General features: G+C 44.1%; 1 protein-coding gene across 4 annotated transcripts in view; it reads right to left on the minus strand.

Annotated features, from left to right (window-relative positions):
- LOC146831152 (uncharacterized) overlaps nt 1-22319 on the minus strand; it is a 1851363-nt gene that overhangs the window by 885200 nt on the left and 943844 nt on the right. For all 4 annotated transcript variants that reach the window (XM_085605390.1, XM_085605389.1, XM_085605391.1 and 1 more), the window contains 2 exons: nt 8181-8348; nt 6311-6478 (listed from right to left, as the gene is read on the minus strand). In XM_085605390.1, coding sequence (XP_085461516.1) covers nt 6311-6478; nt 8181-8348 — 336 coding nt within the window. The remainder of the gene's footprint in view (nt 1-6310; nt 6479-8180; nt 8349-22319) is intronic.

The following is a 22319-nucleotide window of genomic DNA, read 5'->3' on the forward strand; positions in this document are numbered from 1 at the left end:
ACCCAGTACCATTCGAAATTTTGTGAACCAACCTATCTTGGTTTACATTCTTATTTTCCCTTCGCAAAAAGTTGGTGCACAATTTACATCCACTTTTTTCAAATTAAAATTTCATATATGAGGCCCTAATATCTCAAAGATTTATTGCATAAAATAAACAGTTTTTTTTCTCCCTTCTATGAAAGGCTTTTCTTTAATGTTTTAGTCAGGACCCAAGATGGAAGACACATCTGTTTGTTGGCTTTGACAATGTTTGTATGATTTGCTCATTAATATGATATTTCGTAAAGCAATGAGAATGTTTATCTACATATAAATTAGGAGGGAAAAATCTAAAACTAGCTGGGAATTATGCCTAAAAGTTTCACCAGCAAGCGACTTGGAATCATGACGATTCTTTTCTACAGCACATTTGTCAGAAAAGCAACCTGAGAACTATACCTACTAGGAAACACCCTGAATAAAAGACAAAGCCGTGTTTAGGTCTCGGCCTGACGTAAGCAGCGCTGCCATCGTCTTACGAGGCTTCTTGGAATCAATACGATTCCAGAAGCCTCGTCCCAGCTCCGCCTTCAGTTATGATTCGTGCACGTCGTTTGGCATCACGAATTATGCCAAAGGCAGTGCAATGATTGCACCGAATGCATGTCAATCCCTCCTTGCTTCCACCCTGTCTCCTTTAAGCCCCGCCCAGCGGGATTGGATCTCTCACTCGCGGCGTGATACTGTCTCCTTCATTAGCTGGGACACACTCTTTCTTTTTCATTGTGAGCGCGGGCAATTGAGTCTCTCCCCGCTGCACACTCCGATGTGATACCCCCCTGCTGCGAGTGTGTACACAGTGCACTAGTCGCACCTAGAGCTGGCATCAGGCCGGCTTTCTCCCCGCACCACCGGTGTTTTAATGTCCCTGCCAGTAGAAAGATACCCCATCACATAAAGCCAGCATTTTTAGCCCTTACCTGTCCATACTTCAAACTGCAGTGCAGATATAAATTGAAAGCACTGCACCATATGTTCTGCAGCCGCGCTCGCAATCCCGAACTGATGAACGGAGAAAGAAAAATCTGATACAAATGAATATTTCCCATTTTGTTTAATATCCTATTCAGCATCGCGTCCGGGCCTCTGCAGGCTCTTGAAACCACAGCAACTCTAGAAAGGCGACCACCCTAGTTGCAGCCGGTGGTTGTTCCAAGCCCACGTGCTCTTTGGGCAGGGCGCCCTCTACCCTGGGCTGGCATCCTGTTGGCACCAGCACAGACGTCCCTGAAAAAAGCGTGGGTTTGGGCTCACAGTCCACCCCGTAGGCGCCCTTCCTAGTTTGTTTGGTATGCAGTCCCTGCAGGCCCCCGCCCCACTCTGCCGTGCCCTCATCTCTCTCCGGGGGTCTCCCCCCACCCTCTGGAGCACAAATAATCTCATTGAGGCAGACCCTGAGGTGGGGTGTGTGGGGGCGCCTCTGTTAGTGTGGTGGAGTGGAAGGCAGCCGAGCTGACCCGGGGCTGGCCTGCTGCCCTCCTCCCCTGCACTCATGGATGGTATTCCCCCCTCCCCTCATGGAGGCGGTGGGGGCCGGACGTTGCCTCAGCTGGGGGTGGACATCCATCACAGACCAGCCAATGTGTCTGTGGGAGAAGGGGAGGACCGCCTTCAGCTGGACAAGTCATTAAAGCTCCTTCAGCACTGACTGACACTGACTGACTGACACTGACTGACATGACACTGACTGAAACTGACTGACTGGCACTGACAGAAACTGACTGACAATTACTGAAACTGACTGACACTGACAGACTGACACTGACAGACTGACATTGACAGACTGACACTGACTGACTGACACTGACAGACTGACACTGACAGACTGACACTGACTGACTGACACTGACAGACTGACACTGAAAGACTGACACTGAAAGACTGACACTGAAAGACTGACACTGACTGACACTGAGTGACTGACACTGATTTACACTGACTGACTGACACTGACTGACTGACACTGACTGACACTGACTGACTGACTGACACTGACTGACACTGACTGAAACTGACTGACTGACACTGACTGACTGACACTGAGTGACACTGACTGACTGACTGACACTGACTGACACTGACTGAAACTGACTGACACTGACTGACAAACACTGACTGAAACTGACTGACACTGACTGACTGACACTGACTGACAGTGACCGACACTGACTAACTGACACTGACTGACTGACATTGACTGACTGACACTGACTGGCACTGACTGACTGACACTGACTAGCACTGACCCTGACTGACACTGACTGACTGACACTGACTGACTGACACTGACTGACTGAAACTGACTGACTGACACTGACTGACTGAAACTGACTGACTGAAACTGACTGACACTGACTGACTGACTTACACTGGCTGAATTACACTGGCTGACACTGACTTACTGACACTGACTGACACTGACTGACACTGACTGACTGACACTGACTGACACTGACTGACTGACACTGGCTGACTGACACTGACTGACTGACACTGACTGACTGACACTGGCTGACACTGACTGACTGACACTGACTGACACTGACTGACTGACTGACTGACACTGACTCACTGACACTGACTGACACTACTGATTGACACTGACTGACTGACTAACACTACTGATTGACACTGACTGGCTGACACTGACTCTGACTTACTGACGGACTGACTGACTGACACTGACTGACTGACTGACTGACTGACACTGACTGACTGACACTCACTGACTTACTGACACTGACTAACTGACACTGACTGACTGACTGACACCGACTGACTGTGACTGACTGACTGACACTACTGATTGACACTGACTGACTAACTCTGACTGACTGACACTGACTTACTGACACTGACTGACTGACACTACTGATTGACACTGACTGACTGACACTGACTGACTGACACTGACTGACTGACCTTGACTGACTGACACTGACTGACACTGACTGACTGACATTATCTGACTTACACTAACTGCCTGACACTGAATACAACTGACTGACACTGACTGACTTACACTGGCTGACACTGACTGACTGACACTGTCTGACACTGACTGACTGACACTGACTGACTGACCCTGACTGACACTGACTGACTGACACTGACTGACACTGACTGACTGACTGACACTGACTGACGGACACTGACTGACACTGACTGACACTGACTGACACTGACTGACAGACACTGACTGACTGACTGACACTGACTAACTGACACTGACTGACTGACACTGACTGACTGACACTGACTGACTGACACTGACTGACTGACACTGACTGACTGAAACTGACTGACTGACACTGACTGACATTGACTGACACTGACTGACATTGACTGAACCTGACTGACACTGACTGACGGACACTGACTGACTGACACTGACTGACACTAACTGACTGACTGACACTGACTGACTGACGCTGACAAACCCTGACTAACACTGACTGACTGACACTGACTGACACTGACTGACACTGACTGACACTGACTGACTGAAACTTACTGACTGACATGACTGACACTGACTGAAACTTACTGACTGACATGACTGACACTGACTGACTGACACTGACTGACACTGACTGACATTGACTGACACTGACTGACACTGACTGACACTGACACTGACTGACTGACACTGACTGACTGACACTGACTGACTGACACTGACTGACACTGACTGACAGACACTGACTGACTGACACTGACTGACACTGACTGACAGACACTGACTGACTGACTGACACTGACTAACTGACACTGACTGACTGAAACTGACTGAGTGACACTGACTGAGTGACACTGACTGACCGACACTGACTGACCGACACTGACTGACCGACACTGACTGACCGACACTGACTGACCGACACTGACTGACCGACACTGACTGACCGACACTGACTGACCGACACTGACTGACTGACGCTGACTGACATTGACTGACATTGACTGAACCTGACTGACACTGACTGACGGACACTGTTTGACTGACTGACACTGACTGACACTGACTGACACTGACTGACACTGACTGACACTGACTGACAGACACTGACTGACCGACACTGACTGACCGACACTGACTGACTGACGCTGACTGACATTGACTGACATTGACTGAACCTGACTGACACTGACTGACGGACACTGTTTGACTGACTGACACTGACTGACACTGACTGACTGACGATGACTGACACTGACTGACTGACACTGACTGACACTTACTGACACTGACTGACACTGACTGACAGACACTGACTGGCACTGACTGACTGATACTGACTGAAACTTACTGACTGACAAGACTGACACTGACTGAAACTTACTGACTGACATGACTGACACTGACTGACTGACTGACACTGACTGACACTGACTGACACTGACTGACATTGACTGACATTGACTGACACTGACTGACACTGACTGACACTGACTGACATTGACTGACTGACACTGACTGACTGACACGACTGATTGACACTGACTGTCTGACTGACACTGACTGACTGACACGGACTGACGGACACTGACTGACGGACACTGACTGACTCTGACTGACTGACACTGACTGACTGACACTGACTGACTGACACTGACTGACCGACACTGACTGACCGACACTGACTGACCGACACTGACTGACTGAAACTGACTGACTGAAACTGACTGACTGACATTGACTGACACTGACTGACATTGACTGAACCTGACAGACACTGACTGACGGACACTGACTGACTGACACTAACTGACTGACTGACACTGACCAACACTGACTGACACTGACTGACAGACACTGACTGACACTGACTGACTGACACTGACTGAAACTTACTGACTGACATGACTGACACTGACACTGACTGACACTGACTGACATTGACTGACACTGAATGACACTGACTGACACTGACTGACACTGACTGACACTGACTGACATTGACTGACTGACACTGACTGACTGACACTGACTGACTGACATCACTGACTGACTGACTGACACTGACTGACATTGACTGACACTGACTGACACTGAAAGACACTGACTGACAGTGACTGACTGACACTGACTGACTGACTGACACTGACTGACTGACACTGACTGACACTGACTGACTGACACTGACTGACCTTTACTGACACTGACTGACACTGACTGACTGACACTGACTGACACTGACTGACTGACACTGACTGACTGACACTGACTGACTGACTGACACTGACTGACTGACTGACACTGACTGACTATGACTGACTGACACTTACGGGCTGACACTGACTGACACTGATTCACATCATCCTCAATGCTCACCCCTACACGGAGGTGCCAGCCATTCCATTTCTCAGAGGTGCAGGGCGCTCATGGTACACAGGGGGAGTGCCACATATGTACACAATTGTTTGAGGTACTCGAGAAAATGGAAGTAGAGGACAGCTTTACAGGGCAATCATTTTACACAACAAAGAGTAAACACATGAACCCAGAGGTACAAGCCCTGTTCACTGTACACGGAGGTGCAGGTTGTTCCCCAAAAATACACAGACATTTACTGTACTTTAGGATGCAGTCACTCACTGCATGCAGACATAGGCGCCGAAATAAGAGCCACGGGCACACATGCAACACAGACCCTTGGTGTACATAGAAATAAATGCAGTCACATACTGGGTGCATTCACTGACTGTGCACAGAGGTACTCAAATCAAACTTGTACAAAGCGGCTTTTACAGTGCACATAGATACGGACTCTTGGAGCGCATGCAATCAGAGCCTTCCCCTGTACACAGGGGTACAGAATTCTGCTGTACACTGATGAACCCTGTATACACAGTCAAAGCACCGCCAGTTCACAGGAGAATCAAGCATACGCTGTATGCAAGCATCCTCCCTTGGCCTTCTCTTACCCTCGGTTCCTTCCGTTACCACCCGAGGCTGTGCACATCCTTCTTGCCTGCTGAAAGGCAATATTTCTCTCCATATGTTCCCATACCTGGTGTGTCACGCAGTTTGGTGCTTATTTTCCCTCCATGTTAAAGAATACTAGATGTTTCAGCACCCCGGCAAATGTGCTGCATAGCGAAATACATATAAGATCCCAAAGGCGAGACCAATTGCATTGCAAATGCTTGTTTGTTTGGCAGAAGGTTTGAAACTGGAAGGTCAACAAAGGCACCAAAAGCAACTGAAAACTAACACATCGGGCACTTATCTGTAAAATCTGCAGGGGCATGACTAGCTAATTACCTTTTCCACAGTTTCCTTATGATTTGCTTCGAGTGAACATAATTCTCTGTTCAAATCGTGGATTCTGTTTTCGGCAGATTCCAGGTTTTTGGTACACTGTCTGCATTGCTCTTTCCACTGCTCCAGCTCAAACTGCACGTTCCCAAAAGCTTCTTCGTAAATGGTTGCCTTTTAGTGGATAAAGTTGAACAGCATTAATTAACATAAACTAAAACATTGCATAAAACTTTATTTACAAACAGCTCTCCTAAAAAACTAAAATCATTCCATCTTCATAAGATGACATTGATATGTAAGGTTCCTCATACAAAGCCGATCAAGACAAATTTTTCAGTCACTAGGCATCATTAAAAAACGAAATATGCCTTACTGTCAGGTATTCCTCAAACAACTTTGCGCAAACGTAGCCAAAGATACATGGGGTTTCTTTTGCTCCTAAAATCGTAATAACATCCTGAATGTATCACCCAGGTGTTCAACAATTCATTAGAGGTATATGCACAATGAGGATAATGTGTCTAACTCTCGACAAATATCATTGGACTTGTGATACTCAGTTGGAGATTATGTATCCAGTTAAAAAAGCAAAAACGTATTACCCCCCCCCCCCACACACACACACTATAGGAGTCACATCCTATGATGTGAGGGTCATTATATTTTTCTTTTCTGCTTCACTGCCAGGTTTTACGTGGTGGTGGTGAACAGCAAAAATAATAATAATATAACTCTATGCACTTAAAATCATACTCCATCGCAGGCGTATGTCAATGATGGAGACAGCGTTGGTGCCATCACTGACATACTTAACGTCCACCCCACCTGCCGAAAAGGTATTACATCTCTTTGTTGCAGAGTACCCTCTCTGCCAAACTTTAAATAAGGCCCAAAATGTTTACTCTGATTAATATGTAGTGGATAGAGCACTAATAAATGATTGATCATTATTTAACTCACTGGTAATAACTTAAATCTGGCCTCAAGTGATTTGATCCTACACATTGTAGCAGTCATGCATCCTACTTATGTCTTAAACCATGTATTACCTCAGTCTGAATTGAAATGCGCAAGCCCTCCTTTGGCATTTGATAAATATCTCCATAATTACCAAGAAACACAGTACCATAAACTATGTGTTCAAATACTTCTGATACCATAGTGTTTCACCCTTATGTCAATGGAGGAGAGATGTAGTCATGTTGCCGTCCACAAAGTTTTTTCCGTGTTTCTAAAATTGTGTCATATCTATGCTAAGGTGGCAATCTTGTTGCTTTGTCAATTAGCATCTTAAGACTGTACCATAAACTATGTGTTCATATGCTTCTGATATCATACTGTTTCAATGGTATGTCAGTGGGGGAGAGGTGTGGCCATGTTGTTTCCATGTTTTTAAGATTGAATATTTTCATATTAACTTTGAAACTATTCCCGAAAGTGTAAGATAGAAAAGCCCATCAACTCTTTGGCAGTTCAGATGCTGTAGGCATAAAGTAGCCTTTAGATGCTCACTGTGCCCTCAATGAGAGGGCACCCCCATCTGTGGTGATCCACTAACGTACCAAGACCCATTGGAGTGGGGTAATGTAAAATAATGGGAGCCCCTGCAGGATGTGATAAGGGTCCCTTAAGTCTCCCAAATCTTACAGCTATTGTTCGGCCTTGGGTTGAATGGGGGCCACCTAGAAGGGGTGGGGGCTCCTGGGAGGGCGAGAGGTTACCCCTCCCCACAGCCCCCTCAACCCTCGAGGGTGCAGGAGGGACTGCAGGGGCATGTGTTACGCCTCTGACCAATGGGTTACTATAAAAGTCAAATATTATACCAGATTAAGTAGACACTCCATCTTGCCTCGTGGGCTTGCGACGGTCTTACCTGCTTTGTGTGATGTTGTGTCTGTTTTTCTGAGCTGGCTAAGTTCATCTCAGCAATTTTGAAGAGTGACTGCACTTCCAAAAGCTCCTCCCGAGTACTTCGGTGTTTTTCTTGTATCTGGCCAATGTCTTCCTCCAGTCTGAACAAACGAAGTTCACGGTCTTGTAGCTTTGGAAAACAACAATATGTCAGACCTGGTATTTAGCTATGACTGATTTACGTGTATGTTACCAAAATACTGAGTAATTGTTACTTTGAAGTTCAACAGTTCAAAAGTAATACTTTTAAAAAACTATATAAATGTGTAATTTTTCAAGGCAAAATATGAAACAAAGGGGGATTTAGGCAAAGAGGAGATAAACAAAATACAGAAAAAGAAGGATAAAGACAAAGAAAGATGAAAGGGGGAAAAGGGCGTTGTAGTTCCCTCGTTAGAAAAAATGGGGGACAAAGAAAACAACAAAAAGAAATTGAAGGACATGGGGGTGGGGAGAAAAGAGAGTGAAAAAGAGTATAGCAGAGGGTTAGTCTGGTAAGAAAAAAATAAGAAATTTAAAAAATCTAAAGAAAAATGGGTGAAGAAAACAGGAGTTCGGCTGGCAATTCGAAGTTATAAAAAAGAAACAAGTAAAAATAGAAAAATAGAGAAGTAAAACATTCTAAGTCATCTAGTTTATAAATTGGAATTAATGAGGTACATTCTGTTTTTTTTAATTCCAATTAAACATTAATCTCAAAAGCATATCTTTTCCTTGACCGGGTACTAGTACAACAATGCTTTGTTTAGTCATTTGCTTTCTCCCTCGTATCTTTTATTAATTGCAAAACTAGATTTACTGAATAAAGTAATGAGACCTTTCCTTTGTTAGGATGAATTATTAGACAACATCCATCATTTCAACTGAAATCACTCAAAATGCCTCCTTTGCGCTGGGACGAGTTTCAATTCCAACAGAAATCCGGCAAGTTTCAGACAGCTGTAAATTAAGCACACCTGACCATAAATTAAGCGCAAACCTCACGTTTATTCGTTTCTTCCTGTTTTGCTCGGAATAATGCGGGAAGAGATCACCAGAGTCAAACTAATTTGGCCGTTTGAACTGGCACCGGTCTTGCTCCACTCCAAAGCCATACATTAAAAATAATTGTGCATCAGGAGCGCATTATTTTATATAGCATGATGCATGCAAGAAAGGAAGTAACGAGGTTCCACTTTCAACATGCAGAAATTGCCGGGGAGCATAGGTAAACGCGTGTCCAATTATCAGATTGTAAAATTATTCCTCTGCGCAGCATTCCTCGCGTGAAAATAGAAAGCTACAGAAAGTTCACGTTGGCTCGTGTGAGCTTCTAGGGAGAGAGGAAACGAGAGCAGATGAAGGGCTGCAGAGAGAAGGGACCGGCCAAGAAACCCAAACACACTCTAAAGAGCCCGACATTTCATCCAGTTCGGACTAGCCTTAAGCGCATTCATTTTAAAGGTATTGGACATTAAAACCAGTAGGTGGCAGCTCCCAACATGAAATAACAGATGTAGCTGTATAGTGCACGATCACCCCAGGAAGTTTCGTAGATAATAGATGGTTATTGTTACCCAACTCAACTGCAATTATTGTATCGGCTTCAGATTCAGAAAGATGAAAGGCCGAGTTTACTGCTTGGATTCTAATCTATGACCTTGGGGTTAAAAGCAGATGCATGCAACGGGTGCAATACCTCATTGAACGAACGACAACACCGCACCTTCTATGCAGTCAATAAGCATAAACAGAGCAATGACAGCATGGGGACTATGTTTTTTAGGAGACTGTTAAAACAGAGATGAAGGTGTCTTCTAGGACAGTCATGTTCGTATCTTGTTACAGTCGAAAAACGAGAAAACCTCTGTTTAATCATTGTGAGAGTAACAAAGTGCGGGGAATGTTAAATTACCTCCCTTTAAAATAATTTCTGCGAGAAAGACATTGGCAGATGGATTGGCCAGTAAGAGATCACAACTTAAGAGTAATAATATTGGGTACAAACAAGGAAGTGATTTTTTTAAGGGAACAGAACACTTCCTGACACTTAGGTGGTACTTAGGTATGATGACGTGGGCTTGAGCGAGGGAACATAATGTGGATCCGACTGACCCACAAAACTACAGGCCGATCTCGCTTCTCTCTTGCTGCTCGAAGGTAATTGAGTCATTGGTAAATCAGCATCTGTCTCGTTACCTGGAACATAATAACCTTCTGGATTCTTCCCAGTCCGGATTCCGCACTTCGCATAGCACTGAAGCTGCTTTGCTGGAGGTCATGGATACAATAAGGATGACATTGGTCAGAGGGACCCCAGTGATTTTGTTCCTTCTCGATCTGTCAGCGGCCTTTGACACCATCTCTCACAGGATCCTGCTGGACAGACTGCGGGGGATTGGTGTCAGAGACCTGGCCCTTAAGTGGATACAAAGCTATCTATCAGAGCGCACTCAGAGCGTTCAGTTGGGTACCTTTGTGTCACAAACCTCACTGGTGGACAGGGGAGTTCCGCAAGGATCTATCCTGAGTCCTACCCTGTTTAATGTGTATGTGACTCCTTTGGCGGAAATCATTAGAAGCTGTGGGTTTGAGACCATCTCGTACGCCGATGACATGCAGCTGATTGTCTCCATTGGGGATGACATTGTATCCACTCAATTAAAATTTAAAAGCTGCATGTCTAGTATTGCAACTTGGATGAGGAAGAACTTCCTACAGCTCAACTCATCTAAAACAGAGATACTGCTGTTTGGGAAGGCCGAGGAGATCTTATCCCCGACTGGTGGCCGCCAGAATTGGGAGAGGCACCAGCTCCCAAAAATTGGGCCAGGAATCTTGGCATCAGGATCGATAACAAGTTATCTATGAAGGAACACGTGAAGACATTGGAACTATGAGGATGCTAAGAAAGATCTTTCCCTGGATTCCACTCTCGGCTAGAACCTCCCTAATCCAGTCACTCTTGGTTAGCCGACTGGATTATGGCAATGCCTTGCTTGTCGGACTAAGGGAAGACTTATTATCCAGACTACAGGTGGTGCAGAATACGGCATTACGCCTTGCCCTTAATAAACCAGCCCTCACATCCTCTGCACCCCTTTTGAGCGAACTTCATTGGCTTCCCATTAGGAAACGAGCTATATTTAAGATGCTATGTGTGGTCTTCAAGGCCTTACAGGGGAATGGCCCTGCCTACCTCAACAAGAAATTTACCTTATATAATCCTATGAGGCAATTAAGATCTAGTAACCGTAATTTTCTGCGCCTTCACAGAATTAACAGAGTAAAAATGGGGGGGTCGTGCCTTTTCGTATCTGGCCCCAGTCACTGGAACTCTCTACCAGAAAAGATCCGGTCTTGCACCGAGATATCCTGTTTTAAGAAACTTTTGAAGACGTGGCTGTTCTAGGAGACTTCGACTATGAGTACTCATTTCTTTAAGCGCCGAGAGATCCCTGTGGGGATGATTCGTTTGCGCTATATAAGTGAGTAAAATAAAATAAATAAATAAATAAATAATTCAAGTAAGATATTTGGGAATTTTATCTTGAAATGAATTTGCAAGAGAAAAAATGAAATATGTGTGGAAATGTGATCAAATAGACAATTTTTTGGAGACTTGAATTACTAGAATTTACAAGAAAATACCAAGTATGCACTACAGGTTGTGTGAAATAACAAAAACCAAAACAAATATCAGGGAGAACAGCAACTGATTTGAGTGTGTACTATAAAATTACATTTATGCTAGATATAGGCATGCCAGGATTGTGTAAGGAAACACAACTTGAGAAGAATCAATATACATTGGTCCAGCCATACCAATGTCTCAACTGACAAATGTCTAGGGGGAGGAAAATGTACAGAATGGATGAGATGTCCACTGTTTAAAAGATACCACTGTTTGCTGTGGTTGTGTACAACAGTCAACTACAAGAAGTATCCTAGCTACCAGCACCACCACTGTCACACCAACCACTGAAACACGGAGGGTGTTGCCATTGATTACTACTGTCAGTGTCTCTGCCACATAGGGCATCTGGAACTACAGTGCAGCCAGCACTAAGATACACATTTTACAAGGCTGGAACAAATAGGCAAGTGTGCATCAGGCCTATTTGGACAGTATATGTTACTAATTGGGTTTCTGGTTTCCAGAGAAATGCACCCTGTCCAAGCAGGAACCACAAGCCTAATAAGGGTAAGTCAGAAACACACCCTAAATTAACCTGTGCACACTCTCTGGTAGCTTGGCAGAGAGCAGTCAGGCTTAACTTAAAAGGCAATGTGTAAAGTATTTGCGCAACACTTCAAACAGTAAAGCAGTGAAAATACCACACAAAAGATACCAGATCTGGCAAGAAATATAGAGCGTAATTTATTGAACAAAATACTACAAAAATGACAAAAATCCAATAAGCAGAACCAGGAATATTTAAAGAATATCTTGAAATATGGTGCTTAAAAGCTTAAAACGCCAGCCAGGGCTATCTGATCACGCATGACCAGGTCATATCCAAAAGTTCAGCCCGACTGCGATTAAGTGTGGATTGGATACAGGAACCAGCTTTGGCTCACTGAAAACAGTACATTGGTTCAAGGTTACGTTGACATTGAGATGCATGGAGCAGTTGGGGGTGAAGCATAAGCGTTGATTCTTAGGATGTAGACGATGCGTCTGTTCCAAGCCGCGCAAGTCAGAGATGCATCACCGTGTAACCCCTCTGATGTAGGCAATACATTGTTGTTGAGCCGTGCAGCCAGCGATGTGATGTCCTCAATCCTGGCAGCAGCGGCGATGCATTGGTGACGAGGGAGATGCACCAGTTCCAAGTTGCGCAACAAGGGTGATGCATTGGTGTTTACAGTTGCAGCACTGTAAACCCACTTCCAAGGGCCCAGGACTGGATAGGCACGACTCTCAGATGCCAGAGTCTAGGTGCAGTGGATTGAAGCTTTTGATGTCCTTGAGATTTGATCAAGTGGTGTAGGTCCAGTCGTTCTCACCCAGGCAAGAGAGTCAGCAGGAAGGTCAGCACAGCAGCAAAGCAGTTCTTCCAGAGCAGCAGTCCATCAGAGTGGCAGTCCTTGTAGCAGCACAGCAGTCCTTCGTCATGGCAGAGTATCCACAGGTCCAAAAGTGTACTGAGTTGGTGGTGTCAGAGGTTCTTTGAAGAGCATATAGGTCCTCCCTTTCCTGCCCTGGCTCCAGAATCACTAAAGCGGGTTAAGCAGTCCTTTGTGTGGGGACAAGACACAGTCCATCCAGGTGGAAGTGTGAGGCTATGCTCAGCTCCTCCCTCCCATTCTGCCCAGTATGACCCATCAGGATGTGAATGGCTCATCAGTCACACATAATTCCCCTTTGTGTGTGGCTTTCTAGAGAGAATGCACAAAGTCCAGGTGTCACCCACCCCAGATGTGTATTGGAAACAGTCAGCAGGCACACAGGGTTTAAGAGCAGAAATATTATACATTTCTAAAAGTGGCATTTTGAAAGTTGTAATCATGAATCCAACTTTGCCATTTAAGAGGATTTATTATTAGAAGTCCTTAGGTACTAAACATGACAGATCTACTCCCTTATAATCATGAATTATATCTTATTAGATGTAATAAGAATTCCCCAATGTTAACCTATGAGAGGGGTAGGCCTCACAGCAGTGAAAAACGAATTTGTGTTTTTTATTAGTACCAGGACATGGAAAACTTAAAAGTAAATATCCTACCTTTTAGTTACGCAGCACCGTGCCTTATGGGCTATGTAGGGTCTACCTTATGGATGACTTATGTGTAATAAAAGGAGAGTTTAAGGCTTGGCAAGGGGTTTTAAATGCCAAGTGGACATGGTAGTAAACCTGCACACCTCGGCTCTGCAGTGGCAGGCCTGAAACATGTTTAAAGGGCTACTTAAGTGGGTGGTACAATCAGTGCTGCAGTCCCACTAGTAGCATTTATTTTATAGGCCCTGGGCTCATATAGTGCGCTTTACTAGGGACTTGTAAGCAAATTAAATATGCCAATTGTGGAGTTTAGAATGGATTCATTCATTCTTCCCTAATCAATGCTAGCAAACACAACCTGGATTCATACCATCATCATCCTGCAAATCTTTAGATGTAATATCTCAGAAGTCACTCTTTTCCCTATGTTCTTCAATATTGATCTGGTAATTTTGCCTCCCATGCTAAATCATCATCAAGTACACTTTCAAATGTGTACCGCTGACATCCACATTTCCATCTAAAAGAAGAACAGCTCTGTGAACTGATGAGTGAATCGAAGGTCCTTTTTTAATGTTTTCTATTGTTTTATTGCATTTGGTCTCACATACTTAATCAGATGGCTATATACAAACAAATGTTACCTCAAGACCTGGCTCTTCGAATGATCCTACACCCTCAAGGACCAGCAGCCCCCACAGCGCCTTGAGACCCTCACAGGTGAGTCGGTGAGCAGCCGTGCTATACAAGTCCCTGATTGATTGAGTGTATAGGCTAGGTACAGTGCAATGATTATAATATTTTATAATACATATTTTCGTATATCTTTCAGCACTATCAGCATTGCTGAATGCCGCATTCACCATAGGGAAATCCAATATACTCAATTGGGTTGCCCATCATCTTGTACTCCGATATCTGTAAGGTCTCTAAGTGTCTTAAACCCTTGCTTAATCTATATTCAGTCCGTACTCAAGCTAATCTCCCATATTCGCTCTATATCCCAGCAAACAGTCTCTCCAGTCACTCCAGATATCCTTTGGTTTGGGTGCTAGGCAGAATTTTACAGATGTGTTAGTCATTTAGTGACAAGGTACCAAGCCAGGCTTTCAGCCATTAAACCTAGGTGGGGCGCAAGCCACCAGCACAAAGCCTCTCCACATTTCATTAACAGTAGAGCTCTAGCCACAAATTTCCTCCAGAGTTTTTGAATGTCTACCACCTATCCTATAATGGCCACTATAGAAGCTAATGGTGTGAGCTAAGTCTGTCGCCTTCATCAACACATCATATGCTTGTTGAAATTGTATCATCGGCACAGCAAGGCTAAATTCAAGAAATCTGCCCCACTGCTGACAAACCTCCTGCAAGAGTCCTATAGCAATTCAGTCATTTTACAAAGCTTTGCGGGTTTGTGATATTATTTATGTACAAATCTTAACTGTATTATCTTGTATCCTTTTAAAAGGTAGTGAATCTGAGTTTTTAAATAACATACCACTGGATGAAGTGGAACAAATATGGTTTTACTATTGAGGGTGGGTGGAACTCTAACTTACCCTCGCGAAAGCCTTAACCTGCCTATCAATGCACAAGACCTGTGGATACTCCTAGCCTACAGACATAGGGGCAGATTTACAAGCCCCTTGCGTCACTTTTGCACCGTTGTTGTGTCACTTTTGTGACACAGCTGCAGCGTAACAGTTGCGGCCGATTTACAACGTGACGCATCTAGGGAGATGTGTCATGTTGTGAAGCCCTGCACCACATTAAACCTGCGTTAGGTTTAATGTATGCAGGGTGGGCGGTCCATCGCAGGAAGCCCCGTAAAAGTGACACAGTGAAATCTACAAGATTTCACTGAGTCACATTTCCATCCATGCTGCGTCAAAACCCTGCGCCTGCTTGAAGCAGGCATAAGGAGTGATGCAGCATGTTAGGCATAGGGCGCCCCTGAGCATTGCTGGAGTTGCGTTGTGCTTGCGACACAACTCCAGCAGTGCATGACTTTTCCGTCAACAGATGCGTCAGAATTTCTGACGCATCTGTCAATCCTTGCACCATGGTGTGCCATATTGTAAATACGGCGCATCCACGGTGACGCAAGGATTTGGCATGTTGCCGCAGGGAATGTGACGCATATCTACAGATGCGTCACTTTCTTGTAAATCTGCCCCCCAGTCTGAACCCAGTTGGCTTTAATTTTGGAAACTCTAGAGAATCGTGTTATTCTGATCAGCTTTCTACAACTCATCTGATTTGTTAAGTTGAGAGACTATAAATGGCCTCATCTAGGGTCAGTTCTGATATTCAGAGGGACTTTAACCACCTGACCTCACCCTGCTTTTTTCCCCCTTTTTCTCCTAGTTGGCTGTGGTGGCCATGTTTACGTGTTGCACACCACACCACTTATTAATAAATAAGAAATATATTGAGGGATGAAGATGGATCAGGTGAGAAGAAGGGATTAGCATAGATGATTTCAAGGAGAATTAAAAGCAGATGAACATGGATGACAGATGGATGAGGATGGTGCATAATGCTTGATGGATGGATGGAAGGATGGATGGACAATGGATAAAAATGGATGGACAAATGGATGGATCAGTATGGATGTGAATTGAAGTAATTCCTTTAGATAAGTAAACTAAACGAACTCTTTTTGGGCAATGGCCTATGAAAACTCTAGTAACAAGAAGGGAGGAGCAAAAGACTATGAAACTGCCACAAAAAAGGGAAATTATTTTTTTAGCTCAAGTTCCTTGCATGTGATGACAAGAGGTTTGCTCTATATCCTGGACTGCTTTCATTATTTTCTGCCAGCAAAGCAAAAGGTAGATGATGTCATCTTGTTAGTTCCCTCAGAATGCAATTGACGCCATAAAACCTTTTTATGGAAATTATGAAGGCTATGGGCCCTGGGTAGACCCAAATGCACACTAATGGACAAATGAAAAGAGTTTCAATACATTTCTATATTTAACAGTCAATAAATGGTACAATAGCCCTCGTCTCACTTTTTAAAACTACATATCATAACATATGTGTTTGTAAAGCGCAAGTTCACCCAAGGAAATCTTGGCACTGAATATCAGATGGCATTCATTTTATCGACCTCAGAAGGATTTGAACCTGTGACCATGAAGTCAAAAACAGGCCCCTACAGTGGACGCATTAGTCCACTGCGCCACCAGACGTAGCTACTTACTGACACTATATTTTTGGCTCCACTGAAAATAACTTATTATTTTGTTAAAGCTACAAATAAATCAAATTTGTGTAGCTGACACGTGAGGTAACTTCAGTGCGCATTACCATTTTCATGAGAGGCTTGAGAGTGGGGTTTCCTTATCCATAATCATACTCAAGTTCTTTTTCACTGAAGTGTAAAAGAGGGGGGCTTCACAGATGAGAGGCAGGTACAAGTGGCAGTAGTTTAATGAAGGGGTGAGGGGAAGAATATAACGTTTTTCAAACATCACCTGCAGGTACCTTTAGCTGCCTGCTGTCAAAAGAACTATACCCACAGAGGGTTGTGGGTCAGGGTACTGCCCATGATTTCTTGGCTTCATGTCACTTTCATTTGCTTGCTTCTAATTTGATGGTTTTTCTTCCTCTACTTCTGTTTGTCCCTCCCATGGAGCATAACTCTTTACCTTTATTTTGATTGGATAACTAACATCCTTCCATGTATGACAGAAGGGAAATATTTTTTTTTATTCTTTTTTAGCTATCTATGTGAGTGCTTCCCTTTCAGTGTGAACTCCCTTTCGTTCTGCTCGTTCCCCTTCACATGAATGCTCCTTTCTCCCTCCTCCATTAGTACGTTGCTCCCCCGAGCCATTTTGCTTTATTTTTCATTTTACTTTTTTTAAAAAGTAATCTTTTGTTCAAAGAGCAACCATGACCTTCATTACCACTGCTCCCTTTGCCCACCTCCACTTGCCTGTTCCTCCCACACACCTTCCTGCTCCGTGATTTCTTTTTCATGTTTCTTGGTTTTTAAAAACGTTACTTTTTTCGAAGGTCTCAGAAGCTGCAGACTGATGCTCGGCCACTCACTTCTTTTTTTGTTAGTTTATTTTTTTGGTATGTAATTAACTGCTCAAAAATGGCCACAGACCATCTTCAAGTGGTAAATTAAATTCAAAAGCAAACTGCTGGCGTGTCACGACACTTGTACATGTCACAACATTTACACATGCTTTGTTACATCACAAAGCATCCACAAGCCCTTGAGGCCAACTTAGAATGCTATGTGCTTGAGAAAACCCATTCCAAGATGGCCACCATGCATGCGTATATGTTGTGACACACCAACAGGTTTCTTGTAATAGCGTTTCACAAGCAAAAGCAAAAGGGTTTGCATGCACTGGTGGCCATTTTGATATTTATTTATTTTTTAAATGTTAGCAATGTTTTACTAACACTCATTGGCAAAGCAAATAACTTATAAGCTCATATTAGAAAGGTGAGTACTATTGGCTTTGCTAATTTCTGCACCATACATCTTGTCTAATTGAGTTATTTTTCAAGAAGATAGCTGTCGTCAAAATCAAACCGATTAGGAGAGGAGTTCAGTTTTAGCTATTTTTTAATATCATTATCAGACATTATGTTTTGGAATTTGAATCCTATGATTATCAGACTGGGATACACGATGTGGTATAATTGGAGGTCAAAATGTTCTGTTTCAACAAAGCCAACTCAGACTTTCCTCCCTCTGAAGTTGATAACATTTATGTCAATAAATTAGATAGGAATAAAACCCTGTTTTTTGCTTGGCATAGAAATGGCCCTATTGCTTACCTGTACCTTTCATCATTCCTAGTCCAGCTCTTCCTCATGACAGTTCTTACTCAACAAGGGTAAGTCTCACCATGGAGACAGGTAGCTCCTTTGCTGTCCCATTAGAAGAAAAGGGATACATGTTTGCTCTGCCCTTATAGCTATCTAAAGGCATGCCACAATTACCACGTACTGAAATATAGCAAGCCAGAAAAAAGGACAATCATAGGGTTGAGCAGGAGGGTTATAGGACTGGAATGAGGAAGACATGGACTAGGAGTGATAAATATTACCAGCAAGTATTCAGAAAATTACTTGTATGTATATCTTCCTTGCTCATTGTATGTCTTCCTTGTCACAATCTTTAATTTATGAGAATGCAACATGCATTCATGCCATCAGAAAATAGAAAGCCCATTGATAAAAGAGCAGGTGTCCCTGAAGGAACAAAAGGACAAATGCCAGGACAACAGATCCCAAAAAACCCTGCATCCATCAAACCGCCAAAGGTGAAGCTGAATTCTCTGACATCAAGAGCCAAGCAAGGGGACCCAAAAGCCAGTGAAATAATGCTGCAACCTCGACCACAGACTCTATCTAGGTGCTTCACTAACACACAGCCAGCTGACTGATTAAAACAGCCATGTCTTCAAGAGTTTTTTAAACTTCACAAAAGCAAATATAATACGGAAGCTTGTTCCAGGCAGAAGGGGAAAGTTAGGAAAAGGATCTGCCACCAAATCGAAAGGTCGGAGTTGGGGCACATTAAGCAAAGCTTTGTCCTTGTATCTAAGATATCAAGCGGGTCAGTAAGGGCTCAACTTCTTCTCTATGTAGGTGGGACCTCTACCCCTCAAGACGTGTGGGTGAGACAGCATAACTTAAAGACAGAATGCTTCCTAACTGGAAGCCAGTGTAAGGCTCTCAATGTGTTGGCTGAAGAAAGGTTGCAAACCAAATGTACAGTGACGTTCAGACCCAGCTGTAATTTGGACAACAGTGTGTCATTGGCTGATACTAGCAGGGTGTTACCATAGTCCAGACGACTCTTGATGACAGCTTGAACTAGAGTGGTCAGGCAGAAGATGGAAGCCAAGGAAACCCTTTCCTCAGTACACGCATAGTAGCTGAGCCGCAAACGGATGTAACATGATCTTTCACAGCTAGGGATTGATCAAACCTGATACCGAGATTTTTCACTGTCTGCCTTAGAGAGGAGGCTACACCAAGTTCCAGGGGCCACCAGTCTGCTGACCAGAGCTGCTGAGCTTTCACAAACTGAGTATCTTAGTTACCTATTTGGTTGCAGACAGTTGTTCATCATCCAGGCAGCAATCTTTCTCATACAGTCTATGAATCGATGTTTTACCCCATCAGCATCCTGTCGACTCAAGATCACTAACTGAGTGTCATCAGTGTATGATATTACATCGAAATCACAAGTCTTGATAATCTGGGCAAGGGGCGATGTAGACATTGAATAACGTGGGGCTCAAGATGATCCCTTTGGTATTCCCTTGTTGATAAGACACAGTTTGTGGCTTAAAAGGGCCTAATGAGATCGTCTGAGTTTGATTGTCCAGGAAGTCTACAAGTCATGTTAGGCTTTACCCTGGATGCCTATTTTGCACAGCCTGCGAATCAGTATTGTATTAGGGACAGTGTCAAAAGCTGCTGAGAAATCCAGCAGCACCAGCATGGCAGGAGTCCCAGCATCGAGAGACAGTTGGATAGTATCAGAAACCACCACCAACGTGGTTTCAGTGCTACGAAAAGCACAGAATCCAGATTGAGGCGAATGACAGACCTCATGGTCAAATATGCCATAAGCTGTTCAACAAACTTTCCAAGAATTTTTCTAAGAGAGGAAGAAACGAGATGAGGTGATAATTGGAGAGGTTCCTTGGATCTACGTTATAATTTTTTATTATCAGCCCTGGTCCAAAGCCAAGTACAGTACAAACTTACCAGAGACAAGCTGTCAGGGAGATGCCAGAAAACCCTCCTCGAAAAAGAAGGCTAGCAGACAGTAGCCCATCACTAACAGCAAGGTAAAGCCAAAAAAAGCTCAGGCCAAAGCAGCTCACAACTACCTCAATGAAAAAGACTGAACATGAAAGCCACATGCCCAAGCTGGAGCCCCATGAAGGGATCCACTTCCCAACATAGAAAATCCAAGCAACAGTGAAAAAAGGCCGTATTTTGCCAACCAAGCTGTCTGCCAGCGAGTGAGCTACGCCAGATACCAACTATGGAGAACCAAAGGCCACGAGCACAGCAGGAAACTTGCCAAGCACACTAGGTCCACAAGAGGGTACTCAGAGTACCAGCACTGGACAGGCAGGAGGCCACCACCAGGGAAGTACATGGCATCCTTTAGACATCCCCTCAACAAGCCAAAGAAGGAGGCAATGCCAGGCAGGCAGAACAGACCCCATGTCAAAACTTCCATGAACCAAAGAGTGAAATCAGAGGAAAAAGTAGTATACTGCTGTAGAGGAATTACATTGCTCAACCACAGCAGAAAAGAACACCGAAATCAAGACTCATCGAAAACGATTACGACAACTGACAGTAAACCTGGAATGGTAGTGTAGGAATGGAACAAATCATAACAGCAGCCAGAAACTCGACTGTAGAAGAGGCAAGAGACAGGGGCATAGCTATGAAAAACCAGCTTTAGGCAAACACTATATGATGGCAAAAACGTTATGTGCACCCCAAATAGATACCTGAAACAGTGTGTGATGAAAATGTTTGTTTAGCAGACACAGGACCAAAACAAGCATGAGACTTGAACCCTGAAAATTCAGAGGGCAGTCAGCGATCTTAATGACTAGGCCGCGTGTGGCCTTAACCAGCTGACCAAGTGGTAGAGACCCACAACTCCAGACACAGGTGCCAGACTCAGAACAAGGGTCCAAGCCAGACCTATGAAGTCTGAAACAACCCCAAAAAAAGAAATCAGGCCACACAATAAAGGACCCAAGAAGTCTTGTCAAATTGCACAGAGGAGGCGGCCAGTGCATTGTCAAATACCGGTGAGTACTTAGACTCACCTAGCAATAGAATAAATGTTTGGGTAGACGCAAATATATAGTGGGTCTTGAACTCTTATCCATCATGTCTAAGAGTCTGAGACCACAACGACTAGGCCAAGAAGGAAACATCAGGCATCAGAAGACCCATGCACAACAAGAAAGAGGGGACCAACCCAAAGAAGGGAATGGAAGAACACCTGTTACTTCTGAAGGGGCATTTACTGAACCCAAAGCTCAGAGGTCACCAGAGAACTTCGCTAGGCACCATGAAACATAGAAAATAGCACAAAAATAGGTAGACTGAGACTGAACCCTAAGGAAGGAAACATCCCAAATAGCAGGAACTCATCGCACCATCCTCAAATTCTAAAAGCAGAAGTTACAGCAGGAAGCACAGGCATTCAGCAGGGTGAGGACGGTGGGCTGTTGCATGACGGGGCCAGGAACACTTCTGTACCCTTGTAGGGCTTAGGATGCCAAACCCAAAGCCCAAATGGAAATAGCGAGGGTATGACTACACAACAGGATAGAAAATAGGCCAATGTGGCAACCCCCACAGCGTGCTTC

The sequence above is a fragment of the Triturus cristatus genome, chromosome 5_1, assembly GCF_964204655.1.
Source record: "Triturus cristatus chromosome 5_1, aTriCri1.1, whole genome shotgun sequence".
Taxonomy (NCBI): Eukaryota; Metazoa; Chordata; class Amphibia; order Caudata; family Salamandridae; genus Triturus; species Triturus cristatus.